Source organism: Melitaea cinxia, chromosome 19 (genome assembly GCF_905220565.1).
Source record: "Melitaea cinxia chromosome 19, ilMelCinx1.1, whole genome shotgun sequence".
In the NCBI taxonomy this organism is placed as follows: Eukaryota; Metazoa; Arthropoda; class Insecta; order Lepidoptera; family Nymphalidae; genus Melitaea; species Melitaea cinxia.
This window is the reverse complement of record NC_059412.1, coordinates 5,564,940-5,591,847: the sequence shown is the minus strand read 5'-3', so window position 1 is coordinate 5,591,847 and position 26,908 is coordinate 5,564,940. Positions and strand designations below refer to the sequence as shown.

The following is a 26,908-nucleotide window of genomic DNA, read 5'->3' as shown; positions in this document are numbered from 1 at the left end:
AATTATGCCATTAGAATAATCTAAAAAAATGCACGACTTTGGGATCTTGAACTTATAAGATTTAATAAAGAAAAGTTCAATGAAAAAAGAATCAAGTTCAATGAAAAATGAAAAGTGTCCAAACAAAGACAAAGTCTTATGATCTAATTATATACAGTAATGAGAAGAGATTATACATGTATATTGCCTTTACTAAAAAATATAAAGTAAGTGAAAGGAATATATATATATATATATATATATATATATATATATATATATATATATATATATATATATCAGTCTACTATTTATATTATCATAGTTTTAAGGCTATATTATGACTATGTTAATTAGTAACTTTCTCCTTTCTAAGTTTTCTTTTGTAAAATTTTAAATTGGAATACTTGTTTATCCCAGTATTGCATTAATAATAATTACTCATATTTAAAAGGTAGTTAATTTTATAGTAAGATTACTATTCATTATTTTACTGACTATAAAACCGAGAAGGATAGAATGAATTGACAAATCGAAGGTCGTAGATCTAAATCTGTGCTAGCATCAGTGGATTTTAAATTCCGGAATTGTGTTCAGGATCAATCTTAATCTATCCGAAAAAGAAAAACCTTTGAAACTCTTTTATTTAGATATAAAAGCAATGTGTTAGATAAGATTTATCTTTTCTTGTTCAAAAGGGCAAAAACCTACGCCCAAAACCGGGAATTCTAATGGCTGTCAGTCTAGTGTGCTAGTGGCTTAGACTAAAGTGTGTAGTGCCTTTGTCTAATGGTGAAGAAATAGATATTAAAAAAAAATTAACCTATGTTTGTAAATAACTCATGAGACATTTATCATTATATCACCTATAAAAACTTTTTTTCTTTAATGTCCTTTTGTTCGAAGTCTGTAATTATTTTCTTTTCTTTTAGTACAAGGTGGTTTGTAAGAGATCACCGTAGATGATAAGACTACCATTACGCCGGTGTTTGTTACTTTTTATTTTTTACCGTATTTCTTTCTTCTGTGCAATAAACGTACGTATAAATAAATAATACATATTAGTTATAATCAAAGTTACATTTCAGGCTCCGTTAACTATACCAATCTTATGTGTAAATATTATTTAGAGTAATTTAAAATTTTATAATAATATGTACTATTACATATAATCAACAAATATTTTGAACTAAACTAACTTTATTTACTTGCAGTCTAGACTACGTTTGATGTTATTTGATTTCTTTTAAAAAAAATAGTAGTTCATAATTAAATAATTTAACAAATAAATCTTTGCATGTTTTTTTTTTTAAATGTGTGTGTGTGTATGTTGTGTGTTTGGAAGTGTTTAAACAAATATAAGTAGAATAAATAAAACAAAATTAAGAAACCGTACCATTGCAACAGAAAACTATAAACGAAAGTAGAGACTATAAATAAATCAGCTAGAATAACTTTATTGTATGTGATTCCCATGAGATATGTATATAAATTGAATCGTTATTTTATAATAGTTTTAGGCCCCTAAGCTATGTACATGCCAAATTTTCGTAGTCAATTTTTGAGATATCTTCGCGATTCTTTCGCTAATGGTTAATGGTTGAAATCGTAAGATCTTACACTTTCCATTTACATAAAAGTCGTCAGAGATATATACTATATTGGGCTACCCCTCGCGAATTACCATTATGAAAGGTAGCTATGTGAATGAAAAATTTTATGGCAACCCGTAAAGCCGTTGAGCCGTAAAAGTGGAACAAACAAACAGACTCACTTTCACATTTATAATATTAGTATACACATAGACTGTAGCAATACAAAAGTAAATTAATTTTTTAAATTGATTCAGCATTCAAACTGTTTATATTAAAAACAAAGGAAAAATTCATTGGAATTGAATAACCATAAACAATTTTTTTAAAAGCTTCAAATCGGTAGATATATCAATTAATACATATTATACTTTGTTTATTTTCATTTCAACAATTAATAAAATTTCCCTTTGTTTCAGAATCTTCCACTAACCTGTGGTGGCGCGAGGATATTCATGGTGTACTCTATTTCCTGATGCAGATCAGCTGACTCCAGGAGACCCTTTAGCACCACGTGGCCGATGAGGTCGTGACGGCTGAACCGGTCGAAGTCGTAAACAGAGAACTGGAGATAGCGTTGTCGCAGTTCTTCATAAGGAACGCTATTTGAAGTAGAAAATAACATTTTTATTATATTATAAATTACCATTTGCTCTTTTGAAATATCATAATCTAAAACAATTTCCGTCAAAGAGACTAATGTAAGAGAAATTTATAAAATGGGCCCAAAATTTCAAAGACATTATTTACACATAGGTTCCCAACGGCGGCGGTCCCGCCCCCTAGTGCTTTCGTGGGCCTTTTCGTGGCTGCGTTAGTCAGCCCAAAGGCAAATAAGGGACAGTTAAGAGGGCAGTCGCGGCATACCTACCTAATTAAATATTCAATATAATAAATTAATTTGAAAATACATGTATTTTGATGAAAACAACATTTGTCTAAATGCCCAAGATGTTTATCTTATTATTGTCGTGTAAATGAAGATTAAATGACTAGCGGAGGGAATTAATTTTTAATTTGTGATTACTAATAGATAATAGATAGACATATAATATTGATATAATTAACTATTATGTAAAATGGGTAATCCATAAAAGGTTGGCAACCTATGATTTACACAATGACTTCATTTATATTACGCGATGAACGTTAATGTAACTTTTAATTGTAATTGTATTGTAATTAATTGTAAGACAGGAATCAGATAGTGAAGCCACAAGCAAAAGGAAAACGTTGTCCAGACAAATGTCATCAAAGATAACAAAAACTACGTTAAAGCGTATACTTTGTATTAAGAGATAATCTAATTATAAGAAAAGACAATAGACATATAAAGAAACTCTTGTTTCTTAGCAATTTTCTTCAGTTGATATTATCCATCTACAAAATTAAATAATAGATAAAGAAGTTATTTCATAAACATTGTTATGTTATTTGAAACATGCCTTACGATTATAAAATGACAAGCTACATGTTAAATCATTTTAGGACACCCATTCGTTAATTTCAATGGTTTCTATTTAAATATTCAAATTTAGAATATAAAATAAGGACCTATCAAAATCATCTCGAAAATTTTGTGATTAATTGTCGATGACAGCATTAACATAGATCAAATTTTTATCGTATTAATTTTTAATACCTTTCTGTTTCTTTACCCATTGAATTAAACACTTTAAAATATATTTTAAAAAAAGATTACAATAATTATTATTCATAGTCAGAATATTAGTCTTTGTCTAGATCGGCGCAAAGCCTAGAATCGTATCCCTGTACTATATAAGTTTATCTCCTTTAAAAGTTGTTGTTGAACTACAAGTTCCTCTAAAGATTTAATTTGTTGATTACGTTGTTAACCCTAGAGTAATCGCGCCTTTCCGTGAAACGCGAGTGATCGCGTGGGGAGCATTTCGCCGCCCATAGTTAATACGTTTTTTTGAGAAAATAAGAGTTATATGTTTCTATGTTTATGTTTAAAGGATAGAATAAAACATAAATTATCAGAATAAGAAATATTTATTAAAGTTTTATACTTAAAATTAAGAAAATAATGCTTTAGGAAATCTTCGGTAATTTTTTTTGGATTTTGGCAACCTCTTTACAATTATTTATATAAAAAAAAATAAAAATTAAACTTAATAGCTAAATTACACATTTTCATCATCTACAGCCTGTATTTCAGCAAAACAATCCTGACACATGTGCATAAAATGTTCGTTGCACAGTAACTTTGCACATCTATTGCACCCTTTTTTCGTCCTTCTATTTTTCTTGGACGGACATACTGCGCATATACCTTCCCTACCTAAGGGTATATTTTGATGATCCGATGGCACAAATCGGGCGATTTGGTTTCTTAGTTGTTTGTGCAATGTATTTACGTTGGATCTTGTAAATATATGTGGTCTAGTCATCGCCAGGGCAATTTCTTTCAGAAATGTTCTTCGTAATAATAACTGGTCAGTATTTTCTTTGTATATTATCTGGCTATTTATGCCAGCAATGTTCAGAATCGATAAAAATAATGACATGAGAAAAACAATGGACAAGCGCAGGGGATACTGTAGGCGTTACGCGAGAAGTTGATGGCACATCCTTGTCAGATTCTGCCGCTGATTGCTCCGTGTCAGTATTATGATCACTATGTTCACTTTCCCGGTCACTTTCCGACACTATATGTGATGAACTATGCCCATCATCTTCTTCGTCTTCTCTCTCCTCTTCCAACCACGCAAGTATTTGTTTGTTTTGTTCATTCATTTCACGCGGTAATAATCTAAAAAGATATAAAATAAACTAAGCAAAACAAAACAAAAACACAACGCCCAATAATTAATAAAACAATCTAAAAAATAATTTTAATACAATATTTACATCAAAACAATACTATTCGCAATGAAATCTAATAATATTTCAACTATAGTAAAAAACCAGAGCCACAAATTTTACTTACGTGAGTAGTCGCGCAGTGAGCAATTCGCCGACGAACGCGACACACCTGCAACAATCTTTGTTTCCTGCGGTCACCCGCGCACTGAGTATACTCTAATTTCTAAAACAAGGAGGTGAGGAACGGGGGGGCAGCTACTAGGACGCTTGGCCTTGACAAATGCATCGTGTATGAAATAATACAAATATTGTGCCGCGGGCGGCAAAATGCTCATAGCGCGAGCACTCTAGGGTTAACTTTAATTGTGCTTTTCATCTATTTCTTGGAAGCTTTTCTGTGCAACGTTACACAATTTATATATTAGTACCTTGGTGACCGAGCTTAGCTCAGTATTTTTAGTAAATCGTGATTTGGAAATCATATTTAAATACGAATTACATATTGATAAAATATGAATGATATTTTCCGATTTTACCGACATAATAATAATAATAAAAAGATCCGGCTATTTAAATAAAAAGTTATGAGTGCAATTAGAAAAAAAAGGAAAAAATAATCGATCTGGAGACATGGGCATTTGAACCGTGATCTTCTCGGTCGATCCCGACCGGCCGAATTCCTCCATTTCAAAGATAGACATTTGATTATCACATCTTTTACTTGAATCTCATTAATATTAGTGATAAAATTTCAAATTAAAATTGAAAGTAGAAAACATTTATTAAGATCTTAAGATTTTTATCAGGATTTTCTTAATTTAGTGTTTATTCATCCCCATTTAAATCTATTGATTAAGCTTCAATGAGAATAAATTGAAAGGAATTGTTTAAATTTGCTCAGTTTTAAAAGTTTTTGTTTAACTTTCAATGTACGCAAGTATGTGTGATTGTTAGATTGGAATCTTACAAGTCAATTTTGAAGCATATATCTTTAACAGATTGGACTGAAATTTTGTAAACACGTTTACTTTGGATGACAATGCATGTTTGTAAATTCAACATGGCGTCCTCAACAAATAATATAGGTATTAATTATATATATTATGTCGTAAAATACTATTGTATCATAACGCTGTTGGATTGCCTAATAAATAAATAAATAAAATCATTCATCATCGCAGAATCGGAAAAAAAAGAAAAAAATTAAATGAAAAGGCTTGCTGAGAGTAACTCGAAAAATGAAGTGACGTTACTCTTAATCTTATATGGCATATTTCTAAAGATTTCAAACAAAGTTTTTATGTTTTCTCATTTTATGGGTATCAGATGATAGGATTTGCTGAGAATACCGGACTGAAGAACCTGTCAAGCGATATATAAAGTAAAAAAAAAATTAAAGTAAAAAAAACTAGCTTTTATTTTAAATCTGCTAAAAAGAATAACATAATTTTTTTCCTTAAAACTTTCACTATCAACATATAGCGTCATCACACAATTTGTCTATATTTATAAAAATGAATGCTTGTCCTGTATATTATCGTAAACTATTCATCATGTCCCACAAAGGTTTCTGAGTTGGTACAACCAAAAAAAAAAAAAATAGTAGTAATATGCCTAAGTCAAATTCTTAAAAAAAAATTATGTGTTTCTGTCTACATTTGCAAATATACTACGCGTTAAGAGTATTGACGCAGCTACCCGCAAGGCTGCCTTCCTCTGTAGAGACGCACTCTCTAATATTATATATACTTTAATTTTTGTATAAAAAAATCTCACCTAAACATTTTTGAATATCATATCAAAAATTGACCGCTCCAGCGTGTGGATGTGGGTAACACAAAAATAAAAATCTTAGATATTAAATCTCACCTAAATAGAAAAGTTTCATTGAAGATTGGGTTGAGATTCTTGCGGTGGACTTTCGTTTGGAACTTCTTCTTCCGGTCTGGCAGCAGGAACACCTTGATATACGGATCACTGCTGCCCAGTACGTCCTTCACTGGCAAATCACGAGCTTCGAATATCTGTATACAGAAATTAATCTTATATAGTTATGTATAAATAAAAATGAATTGTAAAATGTGTTTCTAAGCGCAAAACTGGAGGACGGTTAATGGTCTAATCCATTTTTTATTTTATTTTCTATTACACTGCAAAACGTTTTTACGGAATAAAAATCAAAAATATATCGTTTAAATCTCTCGCGATCACTTTTTATATTTAAATTTATATTCGTTCGGGTGCTTACCACCACCAGCTACCAGTCTCTCCGTGATTATGGCGATTGAAACATTGCCGAAATATAGGGACCTCAACAAAACGATAAACGTAGTAGGACCTGAACAAATATAAATTTAAATATGACAAATTATGAAAAATACGTTAGAGTTTTAATTCTAAGATGAACGTCAGCCAAGAAAACCTGACTGACGTTAGCTGTGCTGAAATACAGCTATGCTGACATCAGATTTTTTTAAATCATTAAAGCGGTTCTTCCCCCGATTTAATATAGTTATAAATCTATACTTTACGTCAGCGAAAAAATTGATATCCCCTATATATTTTTATGTAAACAGCATAGTCACATAAAAAAATGTAAACGAAAGTATTTTATGAAAAAATTTTACCCTTACCTTAGACAAGTGTAATATTCGTAAGATCTACAGTGACATTGACCTCATCGTTCCCAAAATTCGAGAATAATAAAAGTCGAAAGCGAAATATACCCAATATTTACAACTCAATAAAGTTATCTCATAAACCTTACGGGTACATAAATATTTATTTGCGTTAAATCTTAATGGAACTTTGTTCAAAAATACAATGAAAATGTATGGATTCTCATTATTAACTTGAGTACACTTAGTTTAACTAGATCATCATTATATCATTATCATATCAACATATAAATAGATATACATATAGATAATAAAAAGTATCACAAGCATTTAGGCTTGAGTACTGGCCAATGGAAAGAAAATTTTGTTTAATTGTGATATTTCTAAGAAGCTTTGACTAAATTTTTTTAGTCGAAAACGTGGAGAGTAATAATAAATAAATATAAACTTTTATAGTACGTTTGATGAGCACTTACATACTGTTTGGTTAACCGCATTACGAAAAATCAACCAGCATTAATGTGTTTGCCGTCGTGACTAACTTGATAGTTAACATCCCAAACCATAACCACAACATCAGGTTAAACCTACACATGTGACTCGCCAACTAGTCAGTTCATTAAAAAAATAGACATAAAATTTTTTTTACCGCCTATACAGAAGAAAAAAAAGTACTTCAACGTATTACTTCTTCGTCCGTTAGTGTAATATCTGTCTAGTAAGTAGTAAATAAGTATTTTAGTATTTTCAGTCAAGAGGTATACATCAAGTGAGTTATTTTTACAAGCATGAACCAAAGTAATTTATATAATAGTGCCTACGCAAATAGTCTGAACACTAATTCATTACACTCACCAATCCCTCTCGCATTCTATTCGAAACTATCGAAAAAATATTGTTTATCAAGTAAATTACATCGCCTTCCCAAATGAGAGCAAATAGTTAAGACTCCTTTGCTTTTTTTATACGCCTATTCAAGAAATCGAGTCTAACGATTTCTTCGGAATAAATTGATCTCTGTTCAATCTTGAGGCAAAATTACATTTATCCTTAATAGAATCTTTACCTTCCTAGCACTTTCTGGCGTTTACAGGATTTTCTGGATCAGTTGATTATCCGGGTAAACGCTACACTATTTCTCAAGGAAATAATATAGATTTAGACTATTTTTACATACATAATTTCAAAATAACCAAACACTGCAATAAGTTGTAATTATTATACAAACTATCTAAACGTTTTGAAAACAGTAAATGTAAAATTGTATAAGTTTGTTATGTCGATATTAATGGAATAACAATCAAACTAGAACTATTAATTTTGTAGTGTAATAGTGTACAAAACCGATATATCGACAAGAGTTATATAAGTCGACATGTTTGATCAATACAAGCTGTTCTTAGAGAGAATCTCGTATCTGTAATAAATACAATTAATTTAAATTATTAAATAGTTACAATAACAATCAAGACAAATTAATTTATAGGATTCCGATGGAACAGACAGACAACTAGTAAATCCAATTCCAACAAGTTCTCGGAAAAGAAATTCGCGATTTGTAAAATCGTTTACTAGTCCCCTTGGAAGCTGAATATAATTACAGCTATAATTGTGTTTTTCCTCAAACAAAAAACCAACTTCAAATTACATTACACATTTTAGGGATAACTTAAAAAAACACTCGCCAGTTTTCGTTCAAATATGGATTTAATAGTACCACACGATAAGCACAGGCTATCGATTAAAAAAGGAATTGCCAAAATCGATAGACCCGGTAAAAAATTATGAGGAATTAAGGAACCCTTCGTTTTTTAAAGCCAGATAAAAAAGTATCTATCGCTTTAAAATAATTTGTACTTTTTAAATGTATCAATGAAAAATTTTATGATATATAGACTTCAATAAAACAGCTAATAAACTTTCGCTCACACTTCCAAACAAAACACTAAGCATTAATTGAGTTACTTTAGCCTTACGTCACTTCTATTTAAGTGCACAGAAGTAGGTACGTTGAATGTTAGTAGTTCCTAATGAAGTTTTATTCGAGACTTCGCTAAATGTTATATTGTAGGCGTAAAGACTTTATAAATTACTTTGGTAAGCGATTCGTAAATGTATTTTATACTGACATTTATCCTCGGTTTTCTACGCCTAATATTTTTATTACTTAACAGAATAATGGCTTATCCCAAGGCTTGGTCTGCGCGGCTTTTGGCAAGATTCAAATTAATTGTAACACAAAATCCTTTTTTACGTTATCATGACTTATTTGTACAAAATAAATTTTCGTACATTCAGAATTTCCGTCTCCTTTTACTTTCGAGTTACTTAAAGTACTTCATTATAAGTGCAAAAAGATTCTAAATTATTTTATTATTTTTATTGTAGATAATATTATTGGTACCTTTAGGCTCAACATATTTGAATAACCTGTGTCGATACTTAGAAAAACAAAAATTGCGTGTCTTCATTAAGTTTTTATAATAAACGCACATCTAATTTACGACCGTTAGTACGATAGCTACTTACAATAACCACAGCGTTAACTTCAGATTAAAAACAAATTTAATTTATTAATCGATTCAGCATGCAACGTCCGATAGTAGGACAAATGCCTCTTTCTCTATATAGAAGAATGCTTCAAGTTTAAACTACCAACTCTCCACTATTACGATTTGACACGAATCAGCCTGTAATATTCCACTGCTGTGCATAAAGCGTGTAGTGCTCTTTCTCCATTTAGCAGAAGGATTATCATTTGCTATATAAAAAAAAATATATAATAATTTACCTTCACAACAAGCGCCTCAACTTCTTGATCGTAACGCAGCGCGAAGTGTAGCTTTCCGCAAAATTCCAATTCTCCGCTGTCGGTGGAAGACTGACGAACTAACTCGTTCTTGTACAGTTCCGGCTGAAATAAATATAAAAATGTCACCGTCTAGGAAGCAATGAAATTGTATATAACGATTTCTGCAGAATAATATGGAATAATAATAATTATGATTTAGAAATAAATAGTATTTACAAGTTTAACGTCTTCCAGAATTAAATATCTACCAACGTTATGTTACCAACGCGAAAACATTAATATTAATAACAATGTTCATATTTTATAGAAAGCAAATAAAAAATACTGACTGATGTGTTGAGCGTATTTCAAAATAATTATTTTGACTTGACTTAATCTTTTGATAACAGCCGTTTAAGTAAAATTTTGAAACAAAACTACATTTTATAAAAATTATTCTATAAAAACGAGCTCGCATTAAAGTACTATTATTGTTGATGTCAATATATAAAATAATGACTCAAGTTTTGTAAAAAGAAATAAGCAACATATTTCCTTCGAGGTCCTTGAATGTTATTACGGCTAGTTAAGAATTTTTATTTGTTTTTCTTAGAAAAACATGTAGCTGGGTCACCAAATGTAAATCATTGGTGTGTTTGTTGACTTAAATATTATATTAAATAGGTCTAGGAAAATCTTTTAATCTTTCCATAATGAAGCAAATGTAATCTTTACAATATTATGACATTGTCGAGTCAGAGATAACAACATAATATTTTGTATTTTACACTAAAGATCATTCTTTTGTTTGTTATTATTGTGGCATATGAGATTATTTCAATGTCAATCAAGGACATCGTAACTTCAAAATGTCTCACAGAAAAGTTGGATACGTTAAAAAATTAACTAAATTTCAAAAATTGAAACCAATTTATTATTACGAAACAAACAAAGCGTCTTATAAAGAAATATTTTAACACCCGACTCACTTAAATTGCGTCGCGTCAAGTTTTAGTAATGTAAGTAACTAGTGTGTTTTTAGCATTCACTTTATGGTTATTGAGTTCCCCAATGTGTCGTAATGGTTGTAGCGTATGACCTCATTTAGGAATCCTAAAGCTAAAAATTGTTTTTCAGAATCATATGTATATAAATACTATGAGATGGCCTTGAATATTGACTCACCAAGCTAGAAAAATAGCTTAAAATATATCAAACGATATTTAAAAATGTCTGCTATGCTATACACGTAAAATAAAATTAGTATAATCATAAAAAGTAGGTACACACATTTTCGTTTTTAAGTGGATAACTCGATATACGTAACGTTTTATAAAAAGATTTATGTTATGAAACGAAATATTAAAAACAACTCGGTATACTACAAAAATATTAAATTATTTCAATTTATATTAAATTAAAACTCCCTCGTATCTCTTTAAACTAACATAAGTTACACAAAATGGCGTATAATTGAAACTTATATTTCGCTTTTCAAGGCTTCAAATGTAGAAAGAATATTAAAATGTAATATTTTATACAATAGACCGTAAGCTCTATCCCGCGTTTCATGTTTTGATCTTTCTAACAAGATATTGCAAAAATAATTACGTTAAAAGAAAATAACAATATTTTGATACTTTATACATTAAAGAATTGTACAAAAGGCGGGCTTAATGCTAAAAGCATTCTCTACCAGTCAACCTTAGGACGTACAAGAGCGGATGTTTGTAGGTGTGTAGAATTGGGTATTACTAACATTCACATTAAGAAAGAAAAAATAGAAAAAAGGGGAGGAAAAATAAGGTAAAGTTAGTGACATACATTACATGAGCAAATAATTCATATATATACAATAGAAATACATACATATATAAAATATAAAACATAAAATATTAAAAAATTAATTAAATAAATAAATAAAAATATATACATACATACATACATACATACATACATACATACATACATACATACATACATACATACATACATACATACATACATACATACATACATACATAAATACATACATCCATACATACATACATACAATTTTTGTATTTTTACCCACAATATGTTGATAGTTTCTCATGTAAGTGACTGTGTGTTTTCAATGAGAAAATAAATATTCTTTAAACCTACATACATACATACATTATTTATTATTTATTTATTTAATTATCGTTTATAAAAGTAGTAATACACGAAATATTAAAAAAAATAGCAACAAAAAACCACTAAGGTTTCAACCTGTGCTATCTTAGTCTAATTATACACATTCATTATTTAAACGGTTACAGACAATGTTCAAATTCTTTTAATAAGAAAATAAGAAAACAATTTGTAATATTATAAATAAATACAATAATACAATAAAATACAATTAAGTAAGTAAATGTTTAGTTCAAAATATTTAAGTAATGTTGTTTTAATTTATTTTTGATATTTCTATTTGAAATACTTTTGCATAAATCTACGGGTAGGTTGTTAATAAGTCGAGGCACAATATAAGCAGTTGTACGCTCACCATACATATTGTTAGCGCGCTGTGTACGTAGTTGTCTCTCAGTGATCGCCCGTGTGCACACAGGATGTTCAATAATGTTTTTTGATGATATATTGAAAAATTGTTCTTTAAGCAATATAAAATTTACTTTGGAATGTACTGGTAAAATTTTACAATGCTTAAAGAGCCCTGATTCGTTATTGGAAAATTTACATTTTATTTTTGGTGACACTATTGTTTTTAATATTCTTAATTGGAGATTATATATTTTATCGAGGTAAGTTTTATACGTGCGGCCGTAACTACTAATTCCGTATTGTATATAGGATTCTCCTAATAATGCGTGGTAAAGCATAATTTTTAATTTGAATGGTATACGATTTTTAAGTATTGTTATATTTGCAAGAAATTGTCTTAGTTTGTCACACACTAGTTCAATATGGTGAATCCAGTTAAACTTGTTATCTATTGTAAGTCCAAGATATTTCTGTGTTTGGGTAATCTCTATAGTTGGGCATTTACAATTTGCTTTATTTTTTGCGTGAAGACAGTCATGGTTATGAGCAATCAAATTTTCTATAGGACATTGTTTAATATATGGAGACTTAATAATCAGTAGTCTTGTTTTACTTGCATTGAGCACTAGACCAGAGTCATGACACCATCGTGTTAGGGCATCTAGGACGACTTGTAAACTGCTTATAGCGGCTTCGAGATTTCTATTAGCCATAACAAGACATGTATCATCCGCGAACTGGTAACATGTACTATTAGTGATACAGTTGTTAATATCATTTACGTAAGTTAAAAAGAAAAGTGGACCCAGCACAGAGCCCTGAGCTGTACCCTCAGTCACAGATATATGTTTACTGCAAATATTATCTACTTTAACAGTAAAGGTTCGGTTATCGAAGTAATTTTTGCACCAGGTCAGTAGTGGACCACGTACTCCACAATTATCTAATCTGTCAACTAGCTGCCGATGTACCAATGTATCAAAAGCACGGGAGAAATCAATAAAGAGAGCTAAGACAATTTTTTTGTCATTAAGATGTTTGTTGACTTCGTCGGTAAACCTTGACAAAAGGAATGAAGTGCTTTTACCCGACTGAAATCCGAACTGATTTTGATTGATTACATTATGTTTTGTGTAGAAACTATTTATCTGTTCTGATACATATTTTTCAACAATTTTATCTATGGAAGATAGGAGTGTTATAGGGCGATAATTTGAGTAATCATTCTTTTTACCTTTTTTATGAATTGGTCTTATACAACCTATTTTCAGAGCATCCGGGTAATGACCACTTTCAACACTACGATTAATTAAGTCTGAAATTGAGCCAGAAATGTTGTCGCCTATAACTTTAATATCGGAAATATTAATATTGTCCAAGCCTGGAGCTTTTCTTGGGTTTAATTGTTTAATTATTTTATTGACACATTTTGCTGATGCTCGTTTGAACAATATACTTGAGTCCAAAGTTTTACGGGTAGCTATAGAATCAGATAACTTTAAATTACATTTTGGAATAATGTCTTTAACTGCTCTGTCAAATGTTCTTGCAAAGTTCTCGGTCATGTCTTTGGTATTAATACCCTGTGCATCGAAGGCTCTATGTATAGCCATATCTAATGATAGTGTTAATCTTCCTAACATTTCGTTAACGATTTTGTATATTTTTCTTGTGTTTCTAAAATTATTATTAATATATTGTACGTAATAATTATTTCTTTTGTATTCTAAAAGTTTATGAATTTTATTTCGAATTTTGTTATAATCTAATTTAATTTTTGGATCTAGACTATTTTTCCACTTAGAAAATATATAATCTCTCTTATCACAAAGCCTGATAATATTGTTATCTATCCAGGGCGAACTAAATCTTTTTAATCCTATTCTTGTCTTTTTAAAAGTACTTTTATTACTTGCTGTCTTTTTTGCATGATCAAAAGAAGCATAAATAAAGTTTAAGATTTCGTTGGGACTTTTCATATTTTTTGTTTTAGACCATTCTACTTTTTTAAGTTCCTCATAAAAAGTGCTGTAATTTATAATCATTTTCGAATCAACCTGTATGCATCTTGGCGCCGAGAATGTGTCGTCGACACAGGCAAATATTATTCCTCGATGGTCGGCCAGTACGACGTCGAGAACTGCCGCGAACTTATGCCCAGTTGGAAAACGTGCAAATATGTGATCAATACATGATTTGGTAACAATTTTTTTTCTTACCTCAATTCGGGTAAAGTCTGTTATTCCACACATTAATCCATGTTCACACAGTGCTCCTAAGTATGAATGCTTATATGCCGAAGTATCTTGTAAATTAATATTCATGTCACCAATGAGAAGAAAGTTCTGCTTTGAATTAAATTTACTTATGTGGTTATTAAGTTCCGAGATAAATACTTTTATGTTTGTACAAGGCGGTCTATAAATTGCACTCACAACTACATCATAATTTGAATTTATTTTTAAGGTACCAGTAAGATTTTCAAAAGTTTTTGTGTTTTGTTCTATTCGTGTAAATTTTATATGGTTTCGTACATAAATAATAATCCCACCACCTTTTTGGTTCTTTCGCAGATGTGAGTATAATTTATAGCCGGCTAAGTTGTATAGGTTAATTACATTGTCAGATATACCAACTTCTGTTAAGACAATAAGGTCTAATGGATAAGTACAACTTTCAATAGTTTGTTGCAATTTCGTAAAGTTCTTTATAAGCGATCGGATATTAAAATGTAAACATGCTAATTTTAATTTAGTATTTGATGCAATAAGTTTAAAGAAATTATTTGTGGAATGACAATCAAATATTTCTTTTACACTCGTATTTATATCCATAATTTTCAAATTTTATATATGTAATAAATAGCTCAGATGACTTACAAAGGTGTTGACACTTCTGGTTGTTTCTCAAACTGACCAGAACATAACTTTTCAACTCGTTTAATATCATCAAATGTACGGATATAGTAAATTTTACTATCATTAGACATCCTCGCATAAACTCGTCCGTTCCTGCACCATACATACTTACAAGTTTTGTTTAGTAACTGTGTTTTAGTTTTATACAATAATGATTTTTGGAACTTTGTTAACGCCTCCCTAATGTAAATAGGATTTTCATGTTTTTCTATCGGAGTGTTTGAAATTAGTTGACCCACGGTGAGGCGATGTTTCTTCCCGGCTTCTAACCATTGGTGCTGGAGTATCTTTTACTTTAGCTCAACAAGAATCGATCCTGGCTTTTCCTTGGTTCCTGGTAGTCGTAGCGCTGACTGTATATTCTTATCTTCAATATTAAGTTGTATAGCCATATTATGAACAACTTTTCCTACATCATTAGTTGGTATTTCTGGTAAGCCAGCTATCTCCAGCGATGAAGTGAGAAATTTTTGTTCGAATTCGTTCAAGCTGTTTTCCAACGAATTAACCCGTAACTCGAGGTTCTTGTTTTTATTTAAAAGATCATAATTTTTGTTCTCTAGTTCTTTTATTTTATTGTCTTGTTTTTTAATATTCTGATCCATTTGTGAAATTTGATCACTCAAAAACTCAAGTGAACTTTCAAGGCCTTTGATTTCATTGCGAAATGTCTGTTTTACCTCTCGGCTTATATCCTGAATCAATTTTTTAGTATTAAGGACTGTAGCGGTTTCCGGAATTTCAGCAGCTTCGTAGTAGTCCTCTTCATCGACTTCTTCTGGAATCACAAAGGAAGACCTGTGTGAGATGTTCTTTAAACAGTCCTCACAGCTCCATTCTATTCCTACGGAATTTTTTAAAGTATTTAGCTGTTTATTTGATAACTTTGAGCATGTTGCATCTGCGTGTACTATTTTGTCACATCTACTGCACTCAAGTCCGGGAACTTTTTTTGTAATATTTTTTTTACATTTAACACACTTTTTGATTGTCATGGTTGAGAATCATTAAATTATAATAGCTATTATATTTATTTTAATTTTATATTTTAGGTAAGTTTCTGAAAACGTATAACGTTGCCTAGCAACCACACGTCAGTTACTTAACAACATACATACATATTACTTAATAAGCTGACGACAATAAACAAAACACAATTACGCAGTGTTTATTGAGTTCACCAAAATAGGTTAAATTTTGACAAAGAAGAACTCCTTAACTTGTCTCTTAAATGAGTCACGTGAAGGAGCAACTATTTAAACATTAACTATCAGTCTGCTTCATCTTTTGTTTAAAAATCGAATGCGGAAAAATAGAATGAATTTAGAATTACCTCTTCCATCCTGTGCCCAGCAGTAAAATACTGACAAATGATTACAATAAACGTTGTGTGTGATACCCACTTATCTGTTTATTTCATCCATAGTATCAATGGTTCTAATTTTAAATATCAGTAAAAATTATATTTAATCTTTGTTTCACAGCGTATTATGAATACCTTTAAGAAGCTGAAGTAACTTGAAAGTCATCTCTGGCCAAGGTAACTTTTGTTACAGAGAGATCATCTCTTAAAATTATATATTTAAGAGATTATCTGCAATTCAATATGTATCCGTACAATAAATATTTGTTTCAAGATATAAATTAAAGCGTTTTTAAGTTGGCATATATCTTATACTCTGGTTTAATATTAACAGCGGTCAAAGTTTAAACAAGTAAAATATAAATAGTAAGTAGTTACTGTAGACAATCAAAATAATGTGCAAGTTTAAAGCGATAAAATAAAGCCCTAAATATTTTGTTATACGTTTTTCTTTAATTTAAACCAGTCAAGATTCCACCCAATTCAGTCCTTAAGAGGCCGAAAAAACGCTACCCTAAGAACTAAATTTCATGTCACGTAGTTAATTTAGGTTTCTCGGTATTTTACAAAATGTAGTGAAAGAAAACTAATAAAATCTATTTTACAAATTACTTTAGCTCAATACAAATGTGATAAGAAATACGTATTTCAATATATGTATATATTAATTAATAATAGGATTATAAGTGAATTATATACAAGAGAATATAATTCTTTAACAGCACTTTATTCTAATTCACAAAGAAGCTCGTACTGAGGATAAAAACGTTGTAAATAGAGCTTACATCTAAGTACGATAGTATTTTATCCGCGTATAATAAACGTGAAACATGGGACTTGGGTGTAAGACTGGATTGCGGTCGCGGTTTCTCCCGTCTTTACATTTATTGCTCTTAAAAATAAAATCATTTATCCTTAAAACAACTTTTGATTTGTGGTGAAAGAATATATGTGATTATATGTTACTATTCATAATATATGTGATTAAATGTTTGAGGCAGGACACAGCAGGGAATATACTGCTTTATCTCAATCTGGAGCAGCCCGACTGAGGAAGTACCTCGACCTTACAAAAGATCACAGCTAAATAATATAATATAATCAAGCAGTGTTATGTTCCTGTGGTGGGTAAGGTTACCAGAGCTTCTGGGGTGTTTAGGAGTAGGTCGGCAATACGCCTGCAATGCGTTCTCAGACTGCTGTAACCGCTTACCATCAGATCGGTCGTATGCTTGTCTGTCACCCTTGAGGTATTAATATATATATTGTATTTGTTGTTTCTGTGTATCTTCAAGATAAAATAATCTTGTTTTTAAAATGCTTTTAGCAGGTTAGCTCTTTTTCTAAAACAAACAAACATAATTTAAAAAGTTTTGACTAAAATATATCACGCTAACCTACATATACACTACTAACCTACATAAGACTCAAGGTTATCTTAATTGAAAAGATAATATAACAAGCAATTCCGACTCTAGACAAATGTATTCAGATTTTTTATACTTGATAACTGTTACATAAGATGGGATAGATATCCTGTATTTGAATATTCCATATTTCCAGATCGATTAGTTTTTTTTCCTTTCTTTATTTAGATAACCAGTGAATTGTTATATTTTTTTTCGATACCTTTTTGTATATTTATAAATAATTTTGCAGAATATTTCGGTCTATAAGTGGATTAAGGCTTACCTGTGTATATAAAAATCGTCACCCACGTCACACGTCAAATCCAGTCACGGACATAACTGATATTATGTTGTAAATAGGTTGTCAGAAACATACATAAGGTGAGTGGTTGTAACGAGGCATCGCTCCGCGACATCATCACGTGTACACTCGCGGAGGTGTGTTGGACTTGATGTCGATGATACGTGTCAGTGCGATGGTACCGTCACACGGGTGCATCTTCAGGCGTTTGTCCTTTCATGCGTGGATATGATACTATAGTGGTGCAGTTTAACAGGGGAACCCGAAAGATTCAAACTATGGTTGATTGTCCCCGAATATGGAAGTAATGCTGTGTGGTTACGGCATCAAAGAATATAGCCACCCCCTCTCTTCCCGTGGGTGTCGTAAGAGGCGACTAAGGGATAACACAGTTCCACTACCACCTTAGAACTTAAGAAGCCGACCACTGGCGGGATAACCATCCGACTGCTGGCTTTCAAATACAGTGACTAAAGACGGGCAAAAGCGTCTTCGGTACGACAAAGCCAGCCCAGCGGTTATCAAACCGCCTGCCCAGCGTGGTGACTATGGGTAAAACACATGAGTTCACGCCATTTTTGGCGTGAACTTGTGGAGGCCTATGTCCAGAAGTGGACTACGTAAGGCTGCTGTGATGATGAAAGTAATACAATTTAGTCAGTCAGTCAGTCAGTTCAATCTCTTGCAATCCACTGCTGAACATACGCCTCCATAAGTTCGGGCTAGATATCCTGATACGGGTGACCAGCCCACTGCCACTTCGACAGTGTTAAGAAGTTGCGTGTACTGTGTACACGTCTCAGCTCCGTATATACAGATAGGATGAATTTCCCGAATACTTTTGTCGTCAAGTGTGACAAGGCAACATTAAAATATACTAGGAGAAGCTACGTGCGTCTTTGTAACTTTGAGACATACATAAGTATATTGTTTAAATGACGATATGATAGGTCGTCATCCATAGAATTATCTACGATACCATCATTATCATCATCATTTCAGCCTATCGCAGTCCAATGTTGGATATAGGCCTCCATAAGTTTGCGCCAAAAATGGCGTGAACTCATATGTATTGCCGATGGACGATACGAATAACATCAATTATTGGTACCACTAACTAATCATAATGGTGCATGACAATAAAATTAGGAAATGCTTCAGGCAACTCCGTATAATATGAATATTTTATATAAAGCCGAGACCTAACTATCCGGGCGAGATTTGTTTTCTAAAATTGGGTTGTATTCGTTCTTCTTGGTTTGATTAAATTTGATTAAATTGATTTCACGAACTTAATAAATATTAAAATTCTATATTATTTTTATAGTACAAGAGGTTATCTTATTGTAAATAGTTATTATTTAATTACTAGAAATAAAAAGTTATTCAATTGGACGGTACCGTCGTAAGTGCAAAATAAATAAAGAATAAAATATAAACAAATAACATTAAATGTTATTATAAAGACGGTAATTGCAGTAGCCGTCTTATAAAATAAGTATATTTACCTAAATATACTCGTACGTGATGAAGCGACACGTACAAACAGTTAGTTGAGAATCCTCTCCACAAAGAGATGTATCATACGATACACTAAACTTTACTGTAGGTACCATACTCTTACAACATAGATGTGTCGATCACATTCATTTCTCTTCTCAGTAGAATCTTCCTTTGTATTTTGTAGGACTGTCTAGCTAGTTTATTAGGGAACATGGACTGCAATATACGGAACCTGTAAAACTGTGCCGACCGCCAGACCCAGGTAAGATCACTCGGGTTTCCGAAGTTCAATTTATCTTTCATGTACGCTCATTACGGTGTTTCATACAGCGAATGTATGGCATCCGCAACTGCGATCGATTCGTGCGATGCAGGAGGAGCTCGCGTCGACTAATGTACTGTGATTCTGTGAATCCGTTTTATGTTTCTCTTTTGCGACTCATGGGTCATCCTTAAAACTTATACTTATGGGAAGTGGGTTCTGTATCTATTTATGTTTATCCTAGAATGTGTGTCTTGTATCAGGGGTTCAGAAGAAGAAGAAGAATAACATAGAAGCACCCGCCCAGAAGACGATAATCATTTACATGGACTGTACAATATTTTACAGTTGCTGTGACTACTACATAGACGTGTAATTTTATTATTATTAGTATCGTAAGTTGTGTTAAATATTATTAATTTAACTACTAATACCCGATTTTAATGTAGAAAGAAGCATTTACTCTTCCCAGTTATCTGACAGTATAGTCAGAACTTACCTTAATTAGTCCAATCGACGAATCAGCTCGTTCGAGGCTACAAATGCTGAACTGTATGGAGGGAAGGTCCAATCGATGAGATAGTTGGCGTTGGAAGGTCTGGTGCCGGTCAGGTACTATTGGTAACGTTGTTTGACGAAGAACCTAAAACAGAAAAAGAAGAATAAGAATAAAAGAATAAATATTTAAACGATTATTAATTTTTAATTAATATTCACTAATAATTATTATTATAAGACAACAATGACAAATAAATGTATCATCATCAATTCATCTAATATATAAAATTCTCGTGTCACAGTTTTCGTTGCCATACTCCTCCGAAACGGTTTGACCGATTTTGATGAAATTTTTTGTGCTTATCCGGTATCTATGAGAATCGGCCAACATCTATTTTTCATCCCCCTAAATGTTAGGGGTAGTCCACCCCTAATTTTTTTTAGACAAATTTTTTAATTTCTATTTTTTTATGATACAACATTAAAAAATACATTCAACCCTAAATTTTTACCCTTCTACCACCAACCCCTATTTCTTAATAGCGTTTAGCGGCAAGACAACGTTTGCCGGGTCAGCTAGTACTATATAAAAACAGACAACAGTATATTCAGCACATTTAATATCCTCGATATCAAACACAGTGCCTACTTTCATTTTCATAAAATCGAGTAACAAAATTAATTTGCAAAAATCTCTACGACATTGAAATTAGTGAGACAGAAAATCAAAGAAGCATCGAAGGATAAATAATTACTTCAAACTTTGTATAACTTAATAGCGATGACAGAAAATTACATAATTTATTAAATCTGGAAATGAGCTGGCATGACCAAAATCAATTGTAGGCTAGAGAGACACAAAATACTTAACCAGTAAAAAAGACAAAAAGTTAGCAAATAAGTGTTGGAGGGTGGAGGGAGCTAGGACCATCATTCACCTAATTCCCTTCAAACGTGTTCCTTTGTCGCCATAAATAGATAAGGTATTGATTTCTGAATTATTCCTCTCACCGTTAACTCTCTTTCTACCGTCATAGTGTCTACTGCAAATATTTGAAATCGATTTTATTAGAAGGTTTTATTACCATATAAGATCGATTAGTTAACATAAAGCCAGAAAAGGCAACCAAAATTATAAAAATTTGCAAAGATAATTGCCTACAATAATAATGGGAACGAAGACATTTAAAGGTGTGTTATTATTACAATATACAAGTGCTACCCACTTTCCTGCTATTTATCTTAAAGCAATTACAACACTTAACACTTAATTTGAAATTGTGAGTTACATTACATTGAAATACTTATTACAATTGTCAATATTTAACACCCTAAAATAATATTGTGTCTTTTGAAACGAGTTCTTAACGATGGTGTATGTAAGTGCGCTTAAATTTAAATGTCCCTCGATGCATGTCATCAGGGTTTTCTGGTAGTAAATTTCAGTTTGCCCTCTTTTGATGTTACTGGTTGTTAAAAAAATGTTCCTGCCTTATGATGCGATTTTAATGTTGATCTCTTTGTACGTGCTTGTTTTCACCGCATGTGCTCAAAGCCTTTGTCCTTGTATTATTCAAAACGTATATCAATGGCATCACTTCACAAGGAAAAGATATTGCAGTAAATCAAAATTTCCTTTGTTCACAGTAAGATTTCTTCTGAAACATTTTTTTTTCTTTTGAATAAATTCTGAGATACAGTGTCGGACAGCTGTTTTTTCTTCTTTCAAAACATGCAAGTTTTCTTGTTGTCTTTTCTTTCAACACTGAGAATAGTATGAACTGTGAAGCATTTTAGTCATTCGAAAACACTGCGATATCTGCACAGATTTGTCTCCGTGAGCATCTGGTATCAACTCAGAGATTTATTATTTAACTCTAAACGGGATATACATATATACGCCAGTTTACTGCTTTATTAGAGAAAAGATTTACCAATACAATTAATCTTTACTTACTATGTTAACATTAATTATAAATATATTTGTTGTATTGTTCGGGGACGGAAACGAAAATAAAAAACAGACAGGTGATTGAAAAAAGCGACAGTGTTGTTCAAAACGAGACGTATGGTTAGTACTATAAAACATATATAGAAGTACTATAAAACGGTGTAGGCTGGATGGGGATTGCTGAAAACCGGGATGTCTGGTGCGTACTTGGGGAGGCCTATCTCCAGCAGTGGATTGGTTGCAATAGGCTGAACGGACTGACTATAAAACGCTTGACTTAAAAATTATTAAAAATTTAACTTATATAATATTTATATTAATCAAAGTTATTAAAAAACTATGATTATTTCATAATATTTAAAGTACCTTGAAATTATTTTTATCAAAAATTTTTCGTTTATTTTACAAACGATTTGTTACACTAACTTAATAAATGATCTTTCATCAGCCGATGACTCCTGTAGTAATTATATATATATATATATAAACAATTAGGTCACGTTTTGGATGCAAAATTACTTTAATATGGATAAAATAGACATACGTCTCTAAAAGCTTATGCAAAACTTTTAATGAGAATGCGTGACTTCAAGGATAACTGCATGATGTAAGTACGAGTACATTCAGTCAGAAATTTCATAACACGCACGAACGAGTCCCTTTTGCTACTAACGTTCTGATTTGTGACATGGCGTCAGTTAATTTTCTTATTCTATAAAATGTACCTATTCGATTAATTGCTTGTCGAAACTTGATTGTTTAGAATCTTCATATCAAAATCAGCTATAACAAATGTGACTCTACACTTGCTGCTCAGAAATTTATTTATTTGAGTTCTGAATTGTAATATAAACATTTCAAACACATAATTAAATAAATACAAATTAAATATAATAAAAAACAAAAAATAATTAGATATATTGACTAAATACTAATTTTAAAATTTTAATTTAATGTTTTTTCCGCTTTATACTAAATGCATATAGATGTATACACGGTACATATACCAAAATTAACGTTTTTTACAATTTTTGTGTCTATCTGTCTGCTTGTTCTAGCTAATCTCTGAAACGGCTGGACCGATTTTGACGATACTTTCACTGGCAGATAGCTGATATAGTAAAGAGTAACTAAGGCTACTTTTATTTTAGAAATTTACTTATTTTATAACTTTGCGAACTGAACAATAACTTTTTTGTTAAATTCTACGCGGAAGAAGTCGCGGGCAAAGCTAGTTCATTATAAAAATAAACAAAAGTAAAGTTCAACCAGAGTAATAATTGGTTTATAGTAAGTTAAATATGATATATATGTTTGAGATCTAATTTTATAATGTAACAATAAGTGTCAAGAAAGTCTTGTTACGCTTTTTTCGATCTCGCTCCCATCCCGCTCAATGAATGAACCGAGCGATAAGGAACTTCGTCCCAATTAAAATTAGACTTATTCTAATGAGACAATACCGATCGATGCTAGTATCAGATATTAAATGAATAATATATTAAATATAATTTATAACCAAAATATAAGAATACTGATGATGATATTAAATTAATATTGGTGTCACACGTTACAACGAAGATTGTCACAATATACAAGCACAAAAGTCCAAACCATAAGAAGCATCTTTATAACGTATTACACGTGGTGGAAACGAATATACGACCTTTACCTCAACAGCCAGTTGATAATCAACACTACGTCACAACAAATCGTAAAAATTAATGTATTTTATTACAAAATTTCATTGTAATCAATGTTCAGCTGTAGATAGTGGACGGGCTTAATAGACGTATAATAAAGTTATAAGGGTCTACGATAATGGTTGAAACTCGAAACTGTTGAATATAACATGACAGTTCAATGTCATAATGATAAAAAACTTTGAATAAACATTTTGTAAGACCCAATATGTGTTTTAATTAAGATTTTTACACAATTTTTTATACCCAGAAAGGCAGAAAGAGCAGTATTGATCGTTTAATATAAAGACTCGTTTTATAACTCAATTTCTCTTATTCTGAAAAAAAAATGATTAAATAGCTATGACGATTTAGATTTTCGTTGCGTAGCTAATTTTATTCGACAATTTTTTTTACCTTTTCTTCATAATCCTTGAACCTGCAAACGATTAAAATGATCAATTAAGCTTCAATCCCTCTCTTTTAAACAGTAGAGGAAGTCTTTGCCAAGCAAATATTTACATGAATTAAACTAATGGAATATAAAAAAAAACACTAATTTTAACAAAACTCTGATAATATTGTATAATGTATGTTTAATAAATAATATAAAATAACACAATAATGTTTACTTCATACGTATTTGTCACGTTGAACGATTGTTCATTAAGCGTTGGTATTCAGTTGTCGAAGGATGCTTAACCGAATTGTTGAAAGCAACGTTTAATGAAATACCGAAGCACTGCTCGACTTCTGGTTCAATCAAATTACGTTCATATGGATTAAATTATTATTAGATTGAGAGGAGGTTGGTTTATAGACTTATTACGTTTCTACGAACTATATATGCAAGTATGTTTCATAGACTATACAACCGTTGAGTGTAAGGCATTATTTCAACATTTTTAAGCTTTCTCTTCTCTTTATTTCAAGCTAACTTTTTTAATATTCTTGTTATCTTTGTGGGACTAAATTTCTTGAACTAATTAATAAAGATTATAGAACGAACACTACAATACAAGTTAAATTAATTGATTTAAAATATTAACACTTAAAATAATATTTCAATATTGAACTTGAAAACGTGAATGAAATGCGATGCGAAAGTACCTAAATTTGACTTCCCGGCCTAAACGCAAACACTCTTAAACTCTTTGAAGAACTAAATCAAAAGTTCGAGGTTTTGTTTGTAAAATTTTAAAGGAATTTAAAATAATGCTGTTTCCGTAAAAAAAATTAAACTACTCTTAATATAAAAATTAAATAAAAAGAAAAAATACTGAGATATTTTTCATATCATTTTAAATACCACATTTAAAATTATAAGCAGAAACAGAGTGTCTAGTTCATACGCGATAAACCAAACTGGTATTCAGTTCTGACGGTACGCTGCAACCAGGGTTTAGTGTTGTGGTTGTTGAGTTATCTGTCGCAGACAACTCGCCTTTTTTAGTAATATCTGAGTGTATAGGGCATGGTACAAAATATTCCATTCAAAATTTGGAACGGCCCAACTGAGAAAACTAAACTTTCAGAAGATACAGTCAAATAGCGCTGCCTTCAAGTAGTGTGGTGTTTCCGTGGTGGATAAGATGACGAGAGTTCCTGGGTAGGGTCGGGGGAAGGGTTGGAAACGCGCTTACGATGCTTCGGTGTTGCAGACGTCCATAAGCTAAGGTAAACGAAAATCATCAAATGGGACTTATGCTTTTTTACTGCCCTAGCAGTAGCTAGTAGCTTTTCACACACTAATGAAGATTTGAAATATTAATTTAAACGAATAAGGTTTACTTATCTGACTCGAAAATCATGTTATCTAAATAAATAAATAAAATAAATATTTACAACATACACACACGGTCATCTGTTCCTAAAGTAAGCGACTTAATGCTTGTGTTACAGGTAACAGCCGACTGGTATTATGACATTTACTTTTTTTCAATAACATACCTATAAATGATTCGTAATTATTTAAATAAATATATATATTACACCCCTTGATAGGTGGAATCAGTAACTGAATAGTTACTCTAACTTAGTTACTATATACTAAGTAGCCTAAATGGCTAAATAAAAGTCATTAAATGGATAAGTAAGTTGAACATAGATGAATATATGTAAATTAAATTCTGACCAGCTTCAGTAGCTCGTGCAGTAATTTAAAAATGGTACCAAGTGGTAACTTTGCATTCATTGAGTTGAGAGTATCAGTTATATAATTATATAGGAATATTAAAATCATACCAAGAAGCAACTTCCTGTTTAAAAAGCGCTATCTTTCTTAGTAATCGTCACTACGACTTTTGAGGGTTCGCCTCGATTTCTCTTGGATCCCATCATCAAATCCTGGTTTCCTTATAGCGGTACTACCCTTAGGATATCTTCTTTCCAACATAAAAAGAATTATCAAAATCGGTTCTTAAACGCAGAAGTTATCCCCGAACATACATTAAAAATATATATATACGGTTGAATTGAGTAACCTCCTCCTTTCTTGAAGTCGGTTAAATAAACCGTCTCTTTTGAAATAAATAATTAATATAATATAGATATTCTCAAAAAAGAGACACGAAGATACTCAGGCAGAACTTTATTATCCTATCTTCCATTTTTTAACATCGGAAATTAAAATCAAAACAATTTAGCATCTCGTTACATATAATATTTTCATTTAAGATAATTCCGT

The 26,908-nt window shown here is 31.2% G+C and overlaps 1 protein-coding gene across 1 annotated transcript in view; it reads right to left on the bottom strand.

Moving 5' to 3' along the window:
* The window catches only part of LOC123662672 (synaptotagmin-10-like), a 127,282-nt gene that overhangs the window by 11,565 nt on the left and 88,809 nt on the right, over nucleotides 1-26,908 (bottom strand). The window contains exons 5-8 of the mRNA XM_045597477.1: nucleotides 20,591-20,734; nucleotides 9,810-9,932; nucleotides 6,270-6,424; nucleotides 2,005-2,173 (exon numbers count right to left, since the gene is read on the bottom strand). Coding sequence (XP_045453433.1) covers nucleotides 2,005-2,173; nucleotides 6,270-6,424; nucleotides 9,810-9,932; nucleotides 20,591-20,734 — 591 coding nt within the window. The remainder of the gene's footprint in view (nucleotides 1-2,004; nucleotides 2,174-6,269; nucleotides 6,425-9,809; nucleotides 9,933-20,590; nucleotides 20,735-26,908) is intronic.